Here is a 22,796-nt window from a genome sequence, read left to right on the forward strand (position 1 = left end):
ATATGAATGAAAATTACTCAGTGTAGGCCTACGTTTTCCATTTGTTTATCAAACAAAACAGAGGCTCAAGGCACTTTTATGCTGCAGTCCTGATTGCAAATTGCTCAACAGACCTGAATAGTTAGAGATCTTAGTATTGTGTGTTGTAGGTTGATACTTGAGAAGTGTGTGCCACAACTGAACATTGTGTGTAGTATTTTGACAACAAGGTGATGTGTAATTGACATCAGAGTGTAAAGAAGGAAAGTCTAATGCAGATAAGGGAGTGCCAAATTGGGGCGAGCGATTGGTACATGAAGTGAAGGTTGTGCAAATTGTGCAGAATTTTCGCTTTTTGTGTGTTAACAACTGAGAAAAACTGTAAAAGTCACTCGCTTAACTTTTGGCGCCATCTGGGGATCAATGTCTGAAATACAATTGAGAACAACTGAGGTCAAATTAAATGAGAAATGACTTCTGGCATTTATTAATCTGACTTCTCATAACTCAATAGTGTCATTCTTCAAGAGCCAAGCTGCTGACATCTACACTAAATGTCTCATCTGGAAGGAGTCTTTATCCATGACATAATGGGAGTTCACGCTGAATGCACAACCAGTGTTCGCCTGGGGCAGAGCTGTTCGCCTTGGGGAGTGCATGAGGCACAGGGAAGGGAGTGGATAAGGGGTTTGCGGGTGGGTGGAAGCAGGAAGGGTTGGATGGAGTGAAACAAGCCTGCTGCTGCTGCTGCTGCTGCATTTCCACTACAACACAGTGTCGCTGACGCTCAAGAGCACAGCAGAGAAAGAAACATGTTCATCGGGGACTCGAATCATCAAGTAAGCCCGGATCTGAGCAGATAGGACGAAGACACTCAGTGATGAACAGCTGCCAGGTGTGGGGTAAGAGAACTGCTTTGTTTGTTGACTATCACACAACTTCCTTCCTTCACAACTGATGGACACCACCACATTACAAGATTTTAAGTTTCTCTGTATGACTTCTATAACTTAAATACAAACATGTCAGTCTGTCTGAGGCTTCTGATGTGTCTTATATACATTCATGGCTTCTAAGTGTGTTTATTTATCCAAACATATTCACATTCTGTAGATGGTACACAATCGCTTTTAAAGGATTTAGACGTCTAAACAATCTCACTTATTTTTCTAACTTTTACCACGATGAGCCTCAGGAATCATTTTGAGACATGTGTCTGACATGAATGAGAAACACCTTCACAGTGTCTGCTCATGTTCAGTGACGCACACAAATAAAAGTGTCTCACTATGCCTGAGGAATGCACACACACACACACATCAGGCATGTGTGTGTGTGTGTGCATGTGTTTTTTTTAATGATAGCCTTATGCTGACATCATTGCTGCAGAGTGGAACTGGCGGGCGGGGTTTCTTTCTCAAAGGACCTCACACTGGCTCAGTGACCAGAACATTACCCTGAAATCAAAAACACAATTGTTGTGTCCCGCTTGCTCCAGTCGTGTTTGTGTGGGTGGGTGTGCAGGAGTGCTTGTGTCCGTCCTGTTTATCATCATGTTTTTTATCGCGTAGTAGACACGTATTTTGTCTGATCTGCAGGCATCCTGCAGTTACAGACAACCTAATGTGTAATGACAAGGAGAGCAAGTTGCAATGCTAAGACACACATGTTCCAAGTCCCCTTCTGACCAGAGACAGCCAGCCAGCCAAGGAGCAGATGCAGGAATAACATTCTCACGCCCACACGGGCAAATATGCAAAGAACAAGCATGTTTACTAATCCAATCAACAAATCTTTCTTCATGCTCGAACTCCCCCAAGAGATTTGGCCAGAATGTGTCCATATTAAGGGTTTAATGTTCAATGGGGGTCTAAACAGACAGTTTGATGTCCAATTTGTGTCCCTATCAAGTGTATGATGTTGATTATGTGTCCATATCAAGTATTTGATGTTGATTGTGTTTCCATATCGAGCATTTGATGTCCAGTTTGTGTCAATATGGAGTGCTTGATGTTCAGGTTATGTTTATATGGAATGCTAAATGTCCAGTATGTGTCCATATCGAGTTTTTGATGTCCAATGTGTTTCCATACGGACTGTTTGATGTCCAGTTTATGTTCATATGGAATGTTTGATGTCCATAGTGTTTCAATATGAAGTCGGTGATGTCCAGTGTATGTTCATATCAAGTTTCTGATGTCCAGTATGTGTGAAGTGTGAAGTGTTAATACCCAGTATGTTTTCAAATGAAGTTTTGATAGTGTCTTTCTCTTTATAAAAGACAGCAACACATGATTAGACTCTCTCTTTTTGTGTAACATTAATGTGTAACACCTCTGTCTGCTCATGCTTGCTTCACAATTACACTCCCCTATAGGGATTGTGCTGGATGTTGTGTCATGACTGGGGAATGTTTTTGCAAAAAAGACTTGGAACAGTGATAAAGAATTTCATTCAGGGTCTCTCACGTGCAATTTAGCTGTGGATGAGAACATCAGCATGCAAGACTGATTCCAAAAGCTATTGTTTCTAGTTACAAAAATAACATCTGGCCTCATGCTGTACTTGACACCATACCTAAGACTGCTTTCACAGCATTGTGAAAACTGATAACATGATCTCATCTCTGTTCAGAGACTGTTTGTGGGGCTGGCAATATTTTTCCAAAAGATAAATTAGAAGTAGGTAAAATTCTCTTGAAATTGTTGTTTTTATTCACAGAATCGAAGATGTGGCTGTCAATGGGGGTTGTGTGTCTGTTCCACTGTGTCGTTGGACAGCTGTTTGAGACAAAGCTGAAAGGAGCACCACGTCTTATCTGCAGTGTCCCCGGGTCACCGGGACTGCCTGGCAAACCTGGTGCCACCGGGCCCCCGGGAGCAGATGGGAATGTGGGTATCCCAGGAAGAGATGGCAGAGATGGCAGGAAGGGCGAAAAGGGAGAAAAGGGAGAAACAGGTACAATATGAAGCCTAGACAGATAAAGTGTCAGTTCATGTGTACAAATACACAAATGCCACCAGTTTGTGCAAGAGAAAAGCTGGCACAGGAAACTTAAAACTGCTTCCTGAACTATTAATGTTGTTGTTTAAAAGGTGGAAGACAAGCTTTATACGATCTGTTTAGAATAGCACCGGCTGAACGTGGAAAGATGAAAAGGCCTCCAACTATATACAATATGTTTTCACCCTGTTCCAACACTTTCAGTTTATCAAACTGTTGCTCACCGCTTAGTATACTTCTCATTTTGTTTTTAGATTAACCAGAATGTAAGTATTTTATTGGGTAAAAGTGGCTAAATATTGCCATGATTTGTGATGGCCTGTGCATGTTTCTTCCAGCAGAAATATTGGAATGATATCATCAATGCAGGTCGATAAATCTCTCAGTAATAAGATCTGCAATACTTGGGACACTTGGGACTAGCAAAAATGCCTAGAAATGACCCGACCAATCAGAATGAGCCGGACGCTTATAGGCACTTAACATTATAGCGAAATGCCTAGAAATGTTCCGTCCAATCAGAAAGAGCCGGACACTTCTAGGCACTTATCATTGAGGCAAAATGCCTAGAAATGTCCTGACCAATCAGAATGAGCCGGACACTTCAAGGCGCTTTACATTAAAGCAAATAGCCTAGAAATGTCCCGACCAATCAGAATGAGCCGGACACTCCAAGGCACTTTAAATTATAGCAAAATGCCTAGAAATGTCCCGACCAATCAGAATGAGCCGGACACTTCAAGGCACTTTACATTAAAGCACAAATGCCTAGAAATGTCCCGACCAATCAGAATGAGCCGGACACTTCTAGGCACTTTACATTAAAGCACAAATGCCTAGAAATGTCCCGACCAATCAGAATGAGCCGGACACTTCTAGGCACTTTACATTATAGCAAAATTCCTAAAAATGTCCAGACCAACCAGAATGAGGCGGACACTTCAAGTCACTTTACATTAACACACAAATGCCTAGAAATGTCCCGACCAATCAGAATGAGCCGGACACTTATAGGCACTTTACATTATAGCAAAACGCCTAGAAATTTTGTGGTTAGGGATGTACAATACGTGGGACAGTTGTAGGCACATAACATTATAGAAAAAGCCAAGAATTGTCCAACACTTGTGGTTCGGGAAGTGCAATACGTCACACACTTCTAGGCACACACATATGGTGACTCACAGTGTTCCTAGCTCCAGGATATTTACTCTGACGATGTAGTCAGCTGGATATAAGCCAAATGCGTGCTGTTACAATGTCAAAGTGGCTGTGTTCCACGCATAACCTAACACTTGACACACGGTGGGGAGTTGTATTTCCATTGAGTATTTTCTCATTGTCTAGTTCAACAAGTGCACAACAAAAACTCATAGGGGGTGAGGCTTCAGCAATAATGACGTCAATGTGATTTTTTGTTTTCAGGGTGGAAGGGCAGGGTTGGCCCAACAGGTAAGATTGGAGGGCGAGGTGACCGTGGCCCTGCAGGGAAACGAGGCCCTACAGGAGCGAGTGGAGATGTGGGCCCATCCGGTGCTCTGGGCCGTGAGGGAGAGAAAGGGGACATGGGCAAACAAGGGCCACGCGGCACTGCAGGAGTCTGCAGATGTGGCAGCCTGCTGCCTAAATCGGCCTTCTCTGTGGGAATCACCAGCAGCTACCCATTAGAGAAGACCCCCATCAAGTTCAATAAAATCCTCTATAATGAGGGCGGACACTACAACCCACAGACGGGCAAGTTTATCTGTGCATACCCTGGCGTTTACTTTTTCTCATATGACATTACACTGGCAAACAAACACCTGGCTATTGGTCTGGTGCAGAATGGCCAGTTTCGCATCAAAACCTTTGATGGCAACACAGGAAATCATGACGTGGCCTCTGGGTCCACTGTGATTTCCCTGAACCCAGAAGATGAGGTGTGGCTGGAAATCTTCTACCAGGACCAGAACGGTTTATTTGCAGACCCTAGCTGGGCTGACAGCTTGTTCTCCGGCTTCCTTCTCTATGCTGACACAAACTACTTTGACGCACTGGCAGAGGACTACTCGTGAAACCAGGACAACACAAAAACAAAAAACTCTAGTCACTGTTGTTTTCATAGTGTTATTACACATATGTTATGGTCGAGCTATATTTTTATACAAACGTTTGTACTACTGTTACTATTACTGCAGAGACGTATCTACTGATTATATAATTTGATAAAGCTTGAATGAGTATCTGATATATTTGTTTTGTTAATATGTTAAATAAAGTTAATATGTTAAATAAACGTTTTTTATATAGAGAGCTTGGTTTCCTTTAGAAAAAGACAAACTGAAACATTAGGGATACAAAAAAATTGTGAAATATGATATGAAAGGTCAAAACAGTTAAGCAAACTGTTGTAGAATCTTGATATATTATTTTATATAACATGGAAATCCTGAGAAAATAGGGGTATAGTTTGCCATTCAGTGTTTTAATCTTCATCTTTAAAATGTGTAATAACATGCATACAGACAAATTTAACACTTTGATTAGTTGTACACAATATATAAACCTTCAATAGAATCCAAAAAGTAATTGTTTCAATTGTAAAGATTGTATCCAAGATTCAGGTTCATTGTTGCAAAAAAATTGACGTGAGCCTAAAGTTGCACTAACTTGAATGAAAACCAAATGTGGTAAATGGTGAATATGTTCCAAATAGGACCCAAAAAAATCCTATTTTGGTTGACAGAAGCATGGCTATGACTCACTTGTGGCCCAGATCGGGCAAGAGGACTCTCCCTACACACTGTCTAAGTGCCCCTGAGCAAGACACCTTACTCCCCCAACATCTGCTCCCCGGGCGCCGTGCATAGCTACCCACTGCTCTGTGTGTCCTGCTGTGTTCACCAGATGGGTCAAAAGCAGAGGACAAATTCCTCCCCATTTGCATGAGTGTGTCTGTGCATGTGTGTGGGATTAATAAATGTATCGTATCGTATCGTATCAAACAAGAGCGGACGGGCCTAGTTCCATCATTCCGTTGGGTACGTGGGAAGAGTGTGCTGTGGGCCAAATCCGTGCCCAAACTCTTTTGCTGTGGGGTTAGGAATATCTTAAATCACCATATACAATTATCTGCGTGTTATAGATGATGCTCAACCAGCAGGGACAAGTTCATAGAAAAGTGCATTTGATTCTTCTCGGACACCGTAGTGAACGACTCAATGCGTCGGACCAATGGGAAGCCAACACTGCAGAGAGCAAGGTTGTCTGCACCCGCGATTCTTAGCAGGGTGGGTTGAGCTGTAGTTTATGTGGTTACTAGGCAGCGGTAACGCTTGTGCTGACAGAGACATCTCTCTAACTCTGTGTGAAGTTACACTCCGGACCGGACACGACCCCAGAGGACCCGCCAGCTGGGAAGAACTACCACCGTCACCCTGGCGTCCTCAAGGTTAATGTTTACTCGGTTTTCTTTATTAAACACCTCGCACGTTAGCTGAGCGTCCCTTAAATGTAGCCTTCAAAGCTAAACTGGCTTTAGCTCTGTTTAAAAAGTACCTCTGTGTTCCAGCGACATTAGAGAGAAGCTGCGGAAGAAGGGACGTGCTCTGCAAGATACTCTGGTAAAAAACCGACATGAGGACGACGTCCAGGTAAAGTTACACCCAAAATGAAGTCTGAGTTGTCTACTGTGCACTGATGGTAGCCATCTTTCTGAGTTGAAATGAACTAGATTCCTCCACAACATAAGAGACTCGGGTCAGACCCACATTGAAGGTGCTAACTCTTTAGCTCATATAATTATACCCGATAGGCTCTGGTTCCGTCCAAGTCGGGTGCAGGGAAACGACCAACCACGATGAAGGTTGGTGTGTGTGTGTTCTGTAGACGGTAGTAAGCTGTAGTCGCCCTCCTGTGTGCTGCAGGCTGCTCCACAGCTCATCCCCACTATCTCCCCCCCTCTTCCAGCTTATCTGAGCTAATAAGCAGTGAGGCAGTTCTGCTGTCACTGTCTCTCTTCACTGTGTCTGTGCTTGTGCATCACCAGGAACTCCAAGACAGTGGGGAAGACATGGGAGAGACACTGAAACGCAGATTCAAGGAGCAGAGACGGAGGCGAAAAACAAAGGTAATTCATCGTATGTGTATGGTTTCCAAAGGATTAGAAGTGATTGTATTTGCAGATGATACAAACCTACTCTGGAGTGGTAGAACCTTGGCACCACTTTTGGTTACTACATAGAGGGAACTATCAACTATTAAGAGTTGGTTTTATACAATAAATGAACACTGAACTAACCCAATCAGGTTTTAATCACTAGAATGTAAAGATCTGGTTCACTGCCCAATTTATGGACAAAGCCCCAATGAACATATTCTTACCCAACAGTATCCAAAGTGGACTCGATTGAGAGGAAATCAGCTTGAGGAAACAGGAAAAATTCATTTATAAACAATAACTGTTTTAACCAATACACAGAATCACTGTGTCCAGGTAAAATGAGCAATTTTTCGAGAATTGTGCAAAGGGACTGGAAATTTAACATTGTACAAGTTAAAACTAATGTTAAAAAATTCCATGAGTATATGGAAGAGGATTTGTAGGTTGTCCTATTGGTGAGGTTTGTTCCATTCTGACTGGCATGTTTTCTTCGTTTGGTGTTTAAATTTAGCTCTGAAAGCTGTATTTGTTAATCTATTATTAGCTTTATTTGTGTTTAAATGTTGTTTTTTTTGGGGTGAAATATGGCAACCTAAGCATAAAGCTTGAAGGAGTGTTTTTAACGGCACTCTGTCAATTCTCATTCCCTGATCCTCTAACTGTCTCCACTTAAGAGCTCTGACACAAAGTGCTAATCGCTGCTGCATTTCTTGCTAAATATTAGCTGCTTGAGCAGTCTTCAGCCCAGGAGTCCCACGATGAAGTGGAAGAGATATCCAGCATCAGGCACCACAGTGAAAATGAGGGATCAGCTGAGCAGGCAGCAGAGCCAGTTGTTGGTTCCAGACCTCCAACTGGTTCTAAGAGAGGTAGGTGTTCCATGAATCTGTCTCACCTGATGCCTCAGTATGCTGAGTTGCATTTCTCAAAATACAGCCATAAAACAACTATATTTAAATAAAAAGAAAGAAAATGACACTGAAATTTGGAAATATTTTGTAAACGAATCTGAGATGCTGATGAAGAACATAATGTCAAAATTGGGTATAACAAACAGACAATTTAATCCCTCAGTAAATAGATTTGATAATCCCTGTCATGCATATTTTAAAGTGTTTTTGTTGCACATACTGCTTAAATGTAGCTTTTTTGGTCGTTTTGTTCACTTTTTGTTTATGCTCTTTACGGCACTGTTCTCGATAAACTTTACTTATTTCTTTACAATACTGAAGTTATATGTTTAATTGTTGTTTCTTGATGTGCTTCTGTTCATGTCTCTCCTCAGAAATGCAGCATACTACTGGCTCTCAACATTTAGACAGCTCTGTCAAAAAATATTTGGAGGAGAGGCTGAGAGCCGCCATGGTAACTCCAATTAAATATTTTCCACATAAATCAGCTTTTAGGTTTAAATAAGAATTTAAAAGATAGTGCTTGTAAATCAATTTTTTGGATACAAATGTGAAATTCCTAATTCTTGAAGAAAAGTGTCAACGCATAATGAATGGCCTCTTTTGTTTCAGTCTAAAGGTCAGAGCCTTCAGCAGGAGGACGCTTCCCCAGAGCCAGCCAGTCGCTTACAGAGCTTTAGAGACAGACACACTATAACAAGGTTTGACAGAGAGGTGAGTGTGTTCCTCAATCCATCCATGATTATACAGCTGTGTGACAACCCTGCGATGTTATTTAACTCCCAGTGTTTTACAGGTTGAACCAGAAAAATCCAGAAGACATAATGTCCCTCCAGACATTAGCAACAGGGTCCAGTCACGAGACGCAACAAGACACGTAAGACATGGAAAAACCTGCAATCCTTTATGTACCATTCATTTATATCATTGTATTGATTTGTTCTTTTCAAATGCAGGCAGAAAAAGGACTCCCGACTGCTGAAGAAGCATACAAATTCTTTACGTTCAACTTTGAGCCAGATCCAGAACATGAGACAGAGAAGATTAACAGGAAAAGACAAAAACAAAATAAAACAACCCAGGACAGAGACGAAGAAGAGGGACATGAAGCTGAAGATCAAGAAGATGGTGACATAGATGAGGATCATCAGGATGAAAATGAAGACGCCAACAATATTGTAAGAAAGTAGTCCCATGTAGGGTAGACTTCTCCAATAATCTGTTGAGTTTTTATTTTATTGTGTGAACATCACAGAAACTGCAACTTCACAAAGTATATTAGGCTCAGTTCAAATTAAGACCTCTATTCATAGTGTCCCCTCAGGTCATCTTTCTCCATGTGTATGTGTGTTTCCTAATTATTTCCACACGAAACGTAGGTTCTGTCTAACTCACATTCTTTGTCCTGCCTCAGAGCGAAGAAGTTCCTTTGGTTCGAGGTGAAGAGGAAGATTTATTCCTCATTGAAAAGTCATCCCAAGACTTCCTGGAAGTGAGGAAAGCAGAGTATGTCGGGTATCAAAAACGTATCCAGAGAGAGAGCGAACGTGAGCTTTTCTTTACGCCAAGTTCTCGACCAGGTACTCTAATGCACTGAACCACATGATGAGCACCTACATCTCTTCAAAACTGATATTTCAGTTTTAATATTCTGTTCAGGATAATCAATATATTTATATGTTTTATTTATTGTTTTTACAGTGCCAACATCCATTAAACTGCCTGAAAACATGAGGCCCCGTTATCTTGAGGATGAGGGTCTGTATGTGGGAAAAAGGCCCCCTTTGGCCCAGACTAATGAGAACATTATGGAGAACCGAATTTTAAAAATGGAGGAGGTAATCTCAACCAACCTAATAGACCGTTTAACTATGTCACTGCCTCTAAACCTTCCAGGAATTCTCTAAAATGCATTTGAATTCTTATAATTTATCAAGGGCAAGAAGTGGATCGGAGATGATGGCAGGATCATGGCTCTGCCAGACCCCATTAAGGAATCATCCACAAGACCCCCTCTATACCTCATGGAGGAGGACCTGGACCCTGCTCTCCAAACTGTATACAGAAAGGTCAGACACATGCCCGCTTTGACTCCCACTTTAATTACCAAATCCATTTACCAAATCTAAATCTTTTATGACCCCCTAAAAAGGCTCCTCACTAGGAAGCAACATATTTCAGAGTCACTAAATAGCAGCAAAGATCTACATTTATTATTGAAAACCCATTTGGTCACACAGTTCGACACCTCTGCTGTTGCTATATCTGTATAGGGGTGCGTGTGTACCCAGAGCTAAATCTTCTGTTTGCTTCGAAAGGTTTCTTATCTGATCTAAGGATATCTATGTTTATTCATGCAAACAAAACACAGGTGCTAAATATATTTCAATGTGATCATTCTTTTTCAAAATACTGAATGAGTGACAATGATTTCGATTCCCCAGGCAATAAAGTCCAAGTATGCAAATATGTACATAGCTGGTACAGCTGATCCTGAGGGAGACTACCAACTTGATGTGGATGTTTCTGGGCTAATCTTCTCCCATCACCCACTCTTCAGTCGCGAACATGTCCTGGGAGCCCGGCTAGCTCAGCTGTACGACCAGTACCTCACCAGACAGCACAATAACCTGACAGGACACTTGAGTGACAAGGTAATGTCACCAATCCTATAAAACGTCCTTCATTTTTCTTCCTTAAAACGTATTATTCAAAGAGGTCCCATATTCAAATCGAGTGTGTTTTGTTCTTTTCTGTCCACTGCAGTTGAATGGGTTGAGGAGCGCACTGCGGAATATCTTTGAGATCCACGACAGCCAGAGTCTCACTCAGGCCATGCAGCAGAGGATATCTGATTACAGTCTGGAGGTTCGGTGAGTTTCCCAGATCTTGTCTCTCCCATCCTGTCCAGACATCTATCTCTACTTTACTTTAATCACTATGACTATCAATATTCCTGCTGCATGTTTGTCCCTCTTAATACCGTAGAAATACTCGGCAGCTACGAGACAGCGAGCAGGAGAAAGACCGGACTCTGCTGAAGAACATAATTAAAGTGTGGAAGGAGATCAAGGCCCTGAGAGAGTTCCAGAAGTTCAACAACACACCCTACAAGCTCTTCCTCAGAAAGTACTGCTCTTAAATTTTAACCAAATACAATGTGATTCCAATATTCACTACCCCTCCCCTACAAATGCCTACTGGATAATGTATCTTTTATCTTGTTAATCACCGATTCCTGTAATCCTGTAACTAATGTTCTGTGTTTTCCACATCTGCTCCAGAGAGAATGTAGACCAGGCTTCAGATCAGCAGGTGTATGAGGAGGAAATCTCTGCAGAAGTTGTGGAACTGGAGGCTGAGAGTGAGGAGGACTACCAACGAAAGCTGGCAGAGTACAAGAAACAACTGGCAGAGTGGAAGCTCTCAAGAAGAAAACAGGTGCCTAACTATTAAATATTTATCTGCATGGATTGGGTAGGGACATCTGAACATATTGCATTCTACTGCAAAAACATTTTGTTTTAATAAAGGGTATTAATATCTTAAGCTTATAGAACAAATCTGCATGGCTTTGTTGACTGTGTGAATATGAAAATATAGTGATACCAACACTTATACCTCTTTCTTTGCAGAAAGCCAAAAAGAAGAAGAGAAAAAAGAAGAAGAAGGGCCAGTTACAGGATGACACAGAAGAAGATGAAGACCAGGAGTTGAGTGAATCAGAAGGACCTGAGGAAGAAGATTGTCCAAAGCCAGAGCCTCCCGAGAGGCCAGACTTTGACACTATCGAGCAGCAAGTCAGAGAGAAAGCTTTCAGGATACGCAGGAAACCAGGAGAGTCGATCCTGATTCCTGAGCTGCATGCATCTGGAAACATCACGGCCAATGACCTCTGCCCCAGGTCGGTGCACAATCATGGAGAAAGTCTGGGTTTCTTACAGAAGATTTTAACTTTGATTCAGATTCACCTTTTTAGAAAAGATTTTATTTAACAATTCAAAGGATGCAAGCATAGTTTGTTTTACTTTAATGCTTCTGCCGGAAAAGATTGGCCGAAGCGATTCGCATTGCGATGCATTGAAGGTTGTTTGAAAGTTATTTGTTTTCTAATTTATAACTATACTAAGCATGTGATAGCAGGAGAAAATTATCCCTGGCCCTATGAACTCAATAAGCACAAACAGTTTTGATAATTTTTGATCATCTGAAAGCAATGATGTCTAATTTTGAAAAAATTATAACACTAATATCTTGTTTCTTATCTGGGATCATGGGAGCATGCTCAGTGTTAACTATTGTTGAAGTTGAAGTTGAACACACAGATTCTGCCATAGTTAAAGATTGGATTTGTGTTGAAAAAGTTTCTTTAGTATAACTGAGTTCACACCAAGTATTAACATGTGGCTTTTGTGATCCGATCACAAGTGAAAAGTGCGTGCGTTCACAGCTGTCTGTGCCTGCGAGAGAGAGAGAGAGAGAGAGAGAGGAGTCAGGAGAGTCTGAATGAGACTCATGCAGCTGTGCTGTGATGAGAGAGCCAAGTCAGTGGGTTCCAATGATAAGCAGAGCCAGGCAAGGAGACAAAGGTGAGAGGGAGAGATGGCTGCAGCCGATGAGGGTGAGCAGGTTGCCAGGTTTGATAGCTAGACAAGTGAAGTGGTGAGTCTGAGCTGGGTATTAATGGCAGGCATAATCTTTGAGTGGTAGCTGGTAACCTGGTGGCTGGTAACCTTACTCCTGCACACTGTAACGCTTAAGCACTGACCTCTAGAGCCCTACTTAATCTGTGTTATGCTGTTTTAAAAGTGTGATTCTCCTGATTCTGTTATTATGTCACTGGCTGAGACTGGCCACCATCAGAAAAGACATTTGGCAACCAGTCCCGATCAAAGGTATCTTGCCAACGGGCCTAACTACCTTCTTTGGAGGACATCTAACTAACTTCTTCTCGTTGTCACATGATAAACTTCCTGTGTACTTTAAAATAGGAAAATTATCTCACTCACTGGCAGATATCTCACAAGTATTTTTACAAACTAAGATGATAACACTCAAAGAGGGACTGCACTTTCACTGTGGATGCTTTTGTTTTCTCTTTTGTTGTAGGGCTGAAGTAGCTCGAAGAGAAGATGTTGCAAAACGCTCTCTTTTCATCAAGATCCTGTACAATGGCAAAGAAGTTTCCCGAACTGACAGCCGCTACCTGAACACTGATTTCAGAGTGCACTTTGGTCAGATTTTCAACCTCAAGATAGTCAATTGTCCTCAAAGCATCAATTTGCAGGTACAGTACAGAAACGTGTTCTATCGCTGATAAATAGCCCCAGGAGAAGTTTTCTTTTCTCACCATCTCCATATGTGCACGGTTTGCGGGCAGGTGTTTGAAGAGCTTGGATCATCGTGTTCCCTCCTGACTCAAGTGTTCGTCCCAGTGCCAGAACCTTCTGTCTTAACGGGCAGCGTCCTTCTTGAGGAATTCGAGTTCAGCAGCAACCAGAGAGTGATGTTTGACCATGAAGGAGTTGGAAGTGGTAAATGTCTCCACTTGACGACTGTTCAGATATGAAACACTGTGGCTCAAAAATGCCTTTCCTTTCAGTAACACATTATTTATTGTCTGTCTGTCTGTCTGTGTCTGGCTTGTCAGATGTCCCCCTGTCCTTCGAGCCTGATGGGAGTAACAAACAGACCCTGCTGACCTCTGGTAAACTCTCCTGTTGTGTTTCCTGGGGTATTGGGGAGGATGATGTACCACTCGCCCCTCCTGTGTCTCAACAACCTGCTGGCATACACAGGTAATATCACTTCTAATGCAGTATTGGTGGTCTTGTGGTTATGTTTGACAGTTTGGTCATTGCACGCACTTACTGTGACATTAACACGATGCCTTGCCCTTTCATGAGATGACATGGTGAAGTCAAAATTAGTAGTGGGTTCATGCAGGTCACAAAGTCATAGTGCTTCGTCTGTCAGCAGCAGATCTCTATTCCATCCCACATCAGCTGATGGGTCAGCTGATCCCTGTCACTAGTTTGAACACTTTCACTCCCTGTCTCTGTTTTAGTGGCCTGGGCCGTCTTGATGCTGTCACATCTATCGGGGCATCTGGACTCTATGACATGAAAAAAATTGGGGAATGGGCCACGCAGTCACGATTGGACCCCAACGACCCAAAAAATGCTTCTATCATGCAGCTGCTAAAAGTGGGTGCCACAACACAGAGCTGTTCAAACATCTCAATGATCCTGGAGAATTCAAGTTTCTCATTTTTGTAACTTTCTTACTTTGGTTCACCAGGTGGCCAGAAGTGGAGAGGTGACAGCTCCAGATTACTTCAGACTAGAGCAGCTCCAGGAGGAGTTTAACTTTGTGACTGATGAAGAGTTGGAGGGGTCAAAAAGATTTCGCCTGCTCAGGCTCAGGAACCAAGAAGTTGCAGAGTTTCGAAGTTACAAATGTGTTCCTGGTCTGGAGAGGGAGGTCCCTGATAAAGTGTTCCAGGTCAGCCTTCCAAATATTTACACGTCATAGAATGTTATGGATATGGCAAAAAGAGGATATCTTTGCTCCTTATGAGGTAATTGTTTTTCTCTCAACATTATCGCAGGAGTATGAAAAGAGACTGAAGGATGGAGAGATTATTGACACTAAGGAACATCTGGATTCACACAGAGCTTTAGTTGCCAAATACCTTCATAAGGTGAATAAACACACCAGATGTAAACATGTTTTTACCTCAGTGTTCTGCTCATGATATCTTCACATATTCTGGCATTTACCCACAGATCCGAGAATCAGTCATCAACAGATTTCTTCTTGCCAAGCATCACTACCTCCTGTCTGACTTGGTGATCGAAGAGGAGATTCCGAGCATCGGGTAAATAGTCCTGTGGGCATTATTAATTCACTAAATAGTCTGTCTCACTTTTAAATCCCAGCTCTCTGTCTTCTAAATGGGATTCATTTCTGTTTGTGAGATGCATGTTAATGCTTATTCCCTCTTTCCAAACAAATTAAAAAGTTACAAAGTGTGTATAAACTGTTGGATAAGCAGCTAAATCAATTTATCAGATTGACGAGGCACCTATAAATCCCCAGGGTGACGTACGTTGTTTTTATTTGGCTTAATGCTGCATCAGCCTTTTGGATCTTGAGCTCCACACTGCACTGATACTGTTTTCTGGAACTGTTTAAGGGAGTTCTTCATTCCTTGATGGCGTCTGAGTAGATTTCTACATTGTGATGCACGTCAACACCAGTCACGCTATCGGATGGGAGGCACATGCTGTTTATTATTGAAAGTGAATGTTAAAATGTCTTCTGTTCCAATTTCCTTCTGCTCTCTTGCTCTGCGTTTTAACAGTGGTGCAGGTCCGGGGTATGCGCTTAGAGTTTCTTTCTTTTTCTCCCACCCTATGTGTTTTTGTTTCTCCCTTTAGTTGGAAACCTGAGTAGCACCGTAGAAACAAGTCGACTCGTGCAGTAGTTACTCTGTGTTCCTCGTGTATTTTGCAAATATTTTAATGCATAGATCATCTATGATGAGATATGTATTATAAATGAATAATATAGTCACATAACCAATTATAATGATGTTATCATACTCTATTTGTATCTCTAAGTAGTGAAGCAGTTTGGCATAATTTGAACTGTATTAATCTTTTGCTATGATACAAAAGAGTTGTCCTATTCTCAATTTTAATATTGCATTAGTTCTGTACTGATCCCATGTGCTAACAGCTCTTTCTTTGCCATCAGCGGTCACAGGAGATAAACACTCTACTCATGACTATTGTGATTGTAAAATTACAAATACCTGGACGGGCTTAGGTGTTGGTGGCAATAATCCCACACTCTCAATGAAAACGTTTTTGTGATCGGTAGATAAATTCATGTAGTCTGTCGGATGCCATTTCAATTGAATGGTTGACACAAGGCGTTTCTTGTGACACTCAGGATCCTAGGAATCAATCTTTTCAAGCTGGCTGAATCCAAGCGGCCACTGAAACCTCAGAGGAAAGAGAGGAAGAAGGTGACCGCCCAGAATCTGTCAGACGGAGACATCAGACTGCTGGTCAACATCATCCGGGCCTATGACATTCCCGTCCGCAGACCCCACAGCAAGTCAGTGTTCAGCACACCCACTCGTGTTGAGAGTACCGCAGGGGGGAATGAAAGTCCTTGTTTCCCCCAGAAATGTCGAAGAAAATCCTGATTTGGTTTTGATGATTTGGCAGGATTAGGAGGTAATGTTGAACTTTGCTTTTTATTTTAGTAAACCAGGACAATCACCTCCGAGTGTCATCCAGGGCAACGACTGGCTGATCGGAGAGGTATAATACACTGCAAACTTTTCACTAGATCTGGCAGCAATTTAATCTGTATGATCAATATTATATATGTCTTTCATGTGTGTTTTTTGTAATGTAGGTACAAGTGCGGCCATTTGTGGAGGTTTCCTTCCAGCGCACAGTACTTCAAACCACCACAGCAGATGGACCAAACCCCTGTTGGAATGAGGAGCTCCAGTTGCCATTTAGGTGAGCAACAGTGTATTTCATGTAGGGTGACTACCAGGTGTCCTGTTTAATGTGGGACTGCACAGCATTTATGTCTCTGTGAAGAACCTAACACAGCGAGACACACAAGAAAAAAGAGTCTAGATGTTTTAAATTAATGAGTTGGATTTTGAAATTTGAATTTGTAAACTGGCCTTCTCCTCTACAGTGCCCCAAATGGTGACTACAGCATTGCAAGCTTGCAGTCAGCCAAAGATGAAGTCTTCATCAGCATATTTGATGAGTTGGTTTATGAAACTGGAGTTGTGAGTAAACTACTCTGACTTTATCTTTTACTCATCTCATTCACAGTGTTAATGCGAGAACATGTTTCTGTAACTGCTGTATTTAACTTTTTAGAGTGACAAAGACGGCGGAAAATCGATTCACACCCGAGCAGAGAAGCACTGGCTAGGCTCTGTCAAGATTCCCTTCAGCACTATTTATTCTCAGTCAAGGGTGAGAGTTAATTTTATGTGTGTGTGTTTGTGTATGTATGTATGAGTGGGTGTGTGTCTGTGTGTCAGAGGTGTGGACTCGAGTCATGAATTTGATGACTTTAGACTCGACTTGACAAACTGTAAAGAGACTTGCAACTCGACTTGGACTTCAACATCAATGACTCGTGACTTCATTTGGACTTGAGCCGTTTGACTTGATAAGACTTGCTCTTTTCCCCAAAACACAAAGATTCAAAAGTATGTTATTAAGGAGCGCGCTGTGCGTTGGGCACCAAGTCCTGAGGGGGCACCAAAAAAAAAGCAACTGAAAAATCATCATAGTTATAATAATTATGAAGCCGAGCGTTTGGTTGTATCATAAGTCCGGCTTCAGCCGACAAAGGACACGAGAGCAGGTCATGCGCTCGGGACAGCACACCCGCTTATTCTCCGTTCATTTTACAACTTCACTCATCACAGCACCCACTTCCTTTAAAACCCCCTTTCAAAATAAGAGTCACTACCAACAACCCACTTAAAACCGGAAATACAAATCAACCCTCAACAATAACAGCATTAAATAAATTAGCTTACAATTATAATGCCGATATTATTTCAGTATAGAAATATTAGGTACCTTTTAGACATGTATATCACAAAAAAGGCAGAACAAGAGATGTATTAAATTGCTCAAAAAAAGTCAAAGAAGATTGACTATTCTTGTTTGTACTTATTGATGATTATTTACCGTAATCATAGAGGAGTTATGCTTAGGGCACCAAAATGGCTCGCAGCGGCACTGGGTGGAATCATACTACGTCCACATCGTGCACAAATGACTGACAGACTTTTGGCCAATGTGGTCTTTTGCAAATACAATGCAGCATAGGGCCCTGACATATAAAAAGCACAACCCTGTTCATTGTTATGTTCAAGTATTTGTTATGTTTCTCACATGTACACACACACACACACAGACAATATGACGTGAGATAAACACAGGACAGGACAATGTTGTTAGCACTTTTGTACAAATAATTACAGTTGCACTTGTTTTTTCAAATGTGTTCATTCTGTAGGAGTGGTTTAAAATGAAGAATATTCTTGCAAAATATGAGTTAAATGTTAAAAAATGACTGGTTAATAGTGCAATAGGGAAGTGCAATGTTGGCACAATTTTTTTTCTGTAATTTCAATTGCACTTGTTTTAATAAATAAATACAGATTTTAAAGCATACATGATCTGTGTAAATATATTATTACTCAGTGATCAAAAGGACTCGAAAAGACTCGAAACTCAAACTGCAGGACTTGGACTTGACTTGAGACTTGTCAGTCTTGACTTTGGACTTGACTCGGGACTTGCCTGTCTTGACTTGGGACTTGACTCGGGACTTGAGGGCAAAGACTTGAGACTTACTTGGGACTTGCAAAAAAATGACTTGGTCCCACCTCTGCTGTGTGTTAACGGATGCTTTGGCCTTACCAAAATGCCCATCGGCTAATTTTGTTTTGTTTTTCTTCTTTTGACCATCTGGCAGATTGATGGAACATTCAAGGTGAACACACCGGCAGTGCTGCTGGGATACAGTAAGGAGCGGAGCCATGGCACTAATGGTGGTTATGATATGCGAAGCCTGAGCGAGGGAGCATTTATCACAGTGTTCATCACCATTGAACCTCAGCTTGTGCCTGGGGAGCCCATCAGGGAGAAGGTGAGTCGTGTCTGGGACCTCAAGCATGGGATTGTGTCTAGTTTTCAATCAGCATCCTTGTTTACTTATTTATTTTTTCAGATTTTAACATTGATGTCAAATCTAGTTCATATAATATAGATGTATGTATTTGACCAAATAGCTTCCATATTAAAATATTCATTTTCCCTTATGTTTGCCTTTTTGTCACTGACTTGATTTTGCTCTGCTGCATGCACTAGTTAAAGGAACTGCAGGTAAAAGTTCATAAGGACACTCATTAGAATCACCTTTTTTTACCTAATTCACCCATTCATGACCACATCACTCAAATGAAGTATTGAGTAATTCAGATAGTTCTGACCTGTATTTACCTGCAGTTACGTTTTGACCTTGTCGTGCAGTTTGACAGCCAGGAGGATGAGCACTTACTTCAGGCCTCAGAGAGATTTGAGAGGGATGCAGCCCAGCGATATCCGGACAGACCCGTCATAACCACTGTCATAGACCTCAATGGAAAAACGGTCTTCATCACACGATATATTCGACCTCTCAACCCCCCACAGGAGTTACTGGATGCATTCCCTAACAACCCCCAGGAAGCCACGGTCAGTGTGATTGAACTGAGTATATAGAAATGTGAAAGGCTGACCTAGGCCAATATCGTGTTCTTTTAAGTATATAAAAAAAAAGACGAATCGAATTCTGCAGCCATAATAAAAGACATGACCTGTGGACAAAATTCAAGGAATTGGCGACAGAGTTTGCAAAGAGTTTGCAGAGAGCGTCTCACTCCCTCATTTATGTTCACACATTGACCTCATCCAGAGAAAATACAGAGGACCTGCAGAGTTCATTACATGTCTGCAAGGAGACCACAGTCTGAAAATAGAGCAGGAATGGCACAAGCAGAGCTCTGCCCAGAGAGGACAGGCTGTGCTTTCAATATGATAAGGGAGCCATAGAGACAGAATTAAACTTTATACACAATATGAAAACTACAGAAACATAAGGGATTCCATGAGGAGAATGTGATCAATATTGCTAAGAATTGCTTTAGGGACTGTATGAGTGAACAGAAAGTTTGAAGGGGCTGATATGAGAACACAGCAGGAGTTCCTTCATAGGTTTCATGATCTGCCTGGTGCACCACCCCTCACCTGAATGCTCCGGAGATTTGTAACAACACCTTTGCATGTCATACCAATAAATAAAGTATATTTGAAATCTAAAGAGGCTGCTCAGATGCCTGTGTTTCTTATAGACTCCACTGACTCTGTCCCTACACAGGCCCTGGTTGCCCGGTTTGTTTCGCTCATCCCATCTCTGCCAGACAGAGTTTCCTTTTCTGGTGTCTGTGACCTGTGGAGCACCTGTGATGTGAGTGAACTCTCTTTGAGATATTGGGACTGTAAAAGCAGGTAATCGCCTGCCTTACAGTACCTTGTTTCCTCTTCCTGTTTGTAGCAATTCCTCACCCTCCTAGCAGGAGATGAAGAGGAACATGCTGTCCTGTTGTGCAACTACTTTCTGTCAATGGGCAAGAAAACCTGGCTCATCATTGGCACTGCTATACCAGAGGTGGGTTACATTTCTTTTTGAAATATGGAGATTTTAACATATGTAATACTATTTTTAATCACTTTCTTCATTAGTTAGTAAGATTCATAGTGCTGCTCAGATTTGCTCATGTATAGAAAAATAACATAACTTTTGAGGCCTAATTCAGCAGTTCTAAACTTTTTAAATGTTTCATTTCTTAGGGACCAACAGCGTACGTCCTGACCTATGAGCAGAGCCGCTACCTGATATGGAATCCCAGCAGTGGTCAGTACTATGGCCAGTATGATACCTTTTGCCCACTGCAGACAGTTGGTTGCTTGGTCAATGCTGACAATGTGAGTTAGAGACACTATATCACATTCTTCACAATGTGACACTTCACTCTTTAATAATTTCCTTTTGTTTGCTGTGACTAATTATATGTCTTGTGACATATAGGTTTGGTTAAATGTTCAACAATACACTGCACCAATGAGGATAAGTTTTGACACCACAAAAGCAAATTTGTGGAAGCCCTTTTTCTCCCGCTCGTTCTCCCACCCTGGACTGTCCAGCGTACAAGTGAGTGTTCAGCATGTCCGCATAGTCTTTTTTTATGGCATCAATATTATTTTCTTCATTAGTTAGTAAGGCATCAATATTTCAACTAAATCGAATTGTCTTTAGCAAGAGGAGCTGGTGTATCGACGCACAGACAGAGCCGCTGCAGCTGAACTTCAGGACAGGCAAGTTGTGGCAACTGATTTTGTTCTTGAAATGTTTGTTACTTGATTTTTCTTAAGACAAAATGCATCTCTTTCCACACAGAATTGAGAAGATCCTGAAGGAGAAGATCATGGAGTGGCGTCCTCGTCAACCAACCCGCTGGAACCGCTACTGCACCACCACCCTCAAACAATTCCTGCCCAAACTGGAGCTGAGTGGAGGGCGCGACGTGGCTGAGGGGCACCGCCACGAGTTGCAGAGCCTGCTGGGAGACAACAGGGTAAGTCTGAAATGGGTGTTTCTCTAAACTGTATGATATAATCAGATAATAATCAATCTGTCATCATTTGCTTTGTAAAAGCTGGAGGAAAACATGTGATCTCACTTTGACAGATTCATATCATAAATTACCTCTAATACTGCATATGTTTCTTTTTAGATTGCAGGATTCCCCTTGCATCTGCCCTTCTCTGAGATTCGTCCCATCGTAGAGGCAGTGCACAGCACTGGAGTTCACAATATCCAGGCATCAAATGTTGAGTTTGCCCTGGCTGTGTATGTGCACCCTTACCCTAATAATGTCCTATCTGTGTGGGTGTACCTGGCCTCACTGGTCCGCACATGAGACACTGATCTCACTGTTTATGCTGCTTTGATAGATGAATGAACTATAGTCAGAGTGAAGCTCATTACATTATTATGTTTCCACATCACTGTAAGATAGTATTTGTACAAAATGTTGATCAGGTTAATATTAAAACCTATTTTGTTATGCGTTGAATATCTTCATCAGCTGGATTTAGATGCCAACTCTTCCTGTTTCCACTGTGAGCCACTTGTTGGGATGCAATCAGATTAAGAAATGATTCTGGGCAGCTGGAGAGCCTATAGGAAGCCTATTTAAAGCACTTGATGGTGACCTGTCCACTGGGTAGATTAATTACACAAGCATTTTTAAAGGATATATTTCTTTGGAAAAGACTTGTCCACAAGGCAAATTAGGGTATTCATATTTTTTGCATTTGCAAAATCGATGTGCATGCTAGGCATGCAAATTTTATATTTTGTAATGCATTTCATGTACTTGTATGCGATGAAATAGTGATGCTAATTTCTTTTGAATAAAGAGCAAAGTCATTGCTGGTCTTTCTGAGATTTGCTACCTGCAGATGCCCACAAAACATCAAGTATATGAGAAGGGAAAAGTGGTTCAGCCCATCCGAAGTATAGGAGGACTGCACACATCCAGCAGCTCAGACGAGCAGATAGGGAAGACCACCCTTTAGCAACTGTCAGCAGGCCGGGCCAACATCAATTCAAGCCAGCTTCCTGGAAAATAGAAGGGGTGGTCTTTTAGCTTATCTTGTACCCAAGGGTAATGTGACCACTGAATGTAAGTGAAAGCTCCTCTTCAGCCATAAGCAGGATGGAAGCAAGAAAAGGCCAGCTGGTGATGGATCTGAGGGACTCTGCTGATGAGTCTGTGAGGGACATTCACAGACTTATGGAAGCTTCTGGATAAGAAGGCGGGACAAGATTCAGACAGATCCCTGTTCACTGCCCACGTCAAGGGGATGTTCCGGGATGACTGGTAGAGCCCGGCTGATGACCCATCAGCCAACAAGACGAGCACTGGTTGAGGTATGACAGGCCCAAAGCCTAGCAGGTTACATAATCTACCGTTTAAAATCAATTATATACTAAATCATTGCATTCATGAATTAATTTAATGAAATTTTAAAACAATGGCTTTGTGTGTTCATAATATAAACATTTATAAAAGACAAATACTAATAGTA

General features: G+C 41.8%; 2 protein-coding genes across 2 annotated transcripts; both read left to right on the forward strand.

Moving 5' to 3' along the window:
- The first annotated feature begins 710 nt into the window (after positions 1 to 710).
- Positions 711 to 5,257, forward strand: LOC133960273 (complement C1q tumor necrosis factor-related protein 7). The gene is made up of 3 exons (XM_062394770.1): positions 711 to 881; positions 2,701 to 2,937; positions 4,408 to 5,257. Exons 1-3 carry the CDS (start codon positions 860 to 862, stop codon positions 5,034 to 5,036), a joined length of 888 nt encoding a protein of 295 aa, XP_062250754.1. The 5' UTR covers positions 711 to 859; the 3' UTR covers positions 5,037 to 5,257.
- A 1,017-nt stretch (positions 5,258 to 6,274) lies between these two features.
- cc2d2a (coiled-coil and C2 domain containing 2A) lies at positions 6,275 to 22,134 on the forward strand. The gene is made up of 39 exons (XM_062396180.1): positions 6,275 to 6,412; positions 6,533 to 6,614; positions 6,776 to 6,826; positions 7,010 to 7,090; positions 7,848 to 7,992; positions 8,409 to 8,488; positions 8,647 to 8,748; positions 8,831 to 8,911; positions 8,991 to 9,212; positions 9,449 to 9,614; positions 9,736 to 9,872; positions 9,972 to 10,103; positions 10,479 to 10,688; positions 10,801 to 10,907; positions 11,023 to 11,163; positions 11,319 to 11,475; positions 11,670 to 11,938; positions 13,144 to 13,321; positions 13,415 to 13,568; positions 13,685 to 13,832; positions 14,102 to 14,240; positions 14,335 to 14,538; positions 14,645 to 14,737; positions 14,823 to 14,914; positions 15,994 to 16,161; positions 16,313 to 16,370; positions 16,468 to 16,577; positions 16,765 to 16,861; positions 16,956 to 17,054; positions 18,577 to 18,750; positions 18,972 to 18,986; positions 19,134 to 19,337; positions 20,020 to 20,109; positions 20,197 to 20,310; positions 20,493 to 20,627; positions 20,731 to 20,853; positions 20,959 to 21,017; positions 21,100 to 21,277; positions 21,437 to 22,134. The coding sequence occupies exons 3-39, from the start codon at positions 6,821 to 6,823 to the stop codon at positions 21,620 to 21,622; spliced, it is 4,854 nt and encodes a 1,617-aa protein (XP_062252164.1). The 5' UTR covers positions 6,275 to 6,412; positions 6,533 to 6,614; positions 6,776 to 6,820; the 3' UTR covers positions 21,623 to 22,134.
- The last annotated feature ends 662 nt before the right edge of the window (positions 22,135 to 22,796 follow it).

This window comes from Platichthys flesus, chromosome 9 (genome assembly GCF_949316205.1).
Source record: "Platichthys flesus chromosome 9, fPlaFle2.1, whole genome shotgun sequence".
Classification (NCBI taxonomy): domain Eukaryota; kingdom Metazoa; phylum Chordata; class Actinopteri; order Pleuronectiformes; family Pleuronectidae; genus Platichthys; species Platichthys flesus.

Excerpts from the sequence above, each read along its gene's own strand:
- LOC133960273 (XM_062394770.1), top strand. The coding sequence starts at position 860 with ATGAACAGCTGCCAGGTGTGGG. Across the intron at positions 882-2,700 it reads GAACAGCTGCCAGGTGTGGG|AATCGAAGATGTGGCTGTCA; the intron begins GTAAGAGAACTG and ends TTTTATTCACAG. Across the intron at positions 2,938-4,407 it reads GGGAGAAAAGGGAGAAACAG|GGTGGAAGGGCAGGGTTGGC; the intron begins GTACAATATGAA and ends TTTTGTTTTCAG.
- cc2d2a (XM_062396180.1), top strand. Across the intron at positions 8,489-8,646 it reads AGAGGCTGAGAGCCGCCATG|TCTAAAGGTCAGAGCCTTCA; the intron begins GTAACTCCAATT and ends CTTTTGTTTCAG. Across the intron at positions 14,738-14,822 it reads TTGCCAAATACCTTCATAAG|ATCCGAGAATCAGTCATCAA; the intron begins GTGAATAAACAC and ends ATTTACCCACAG.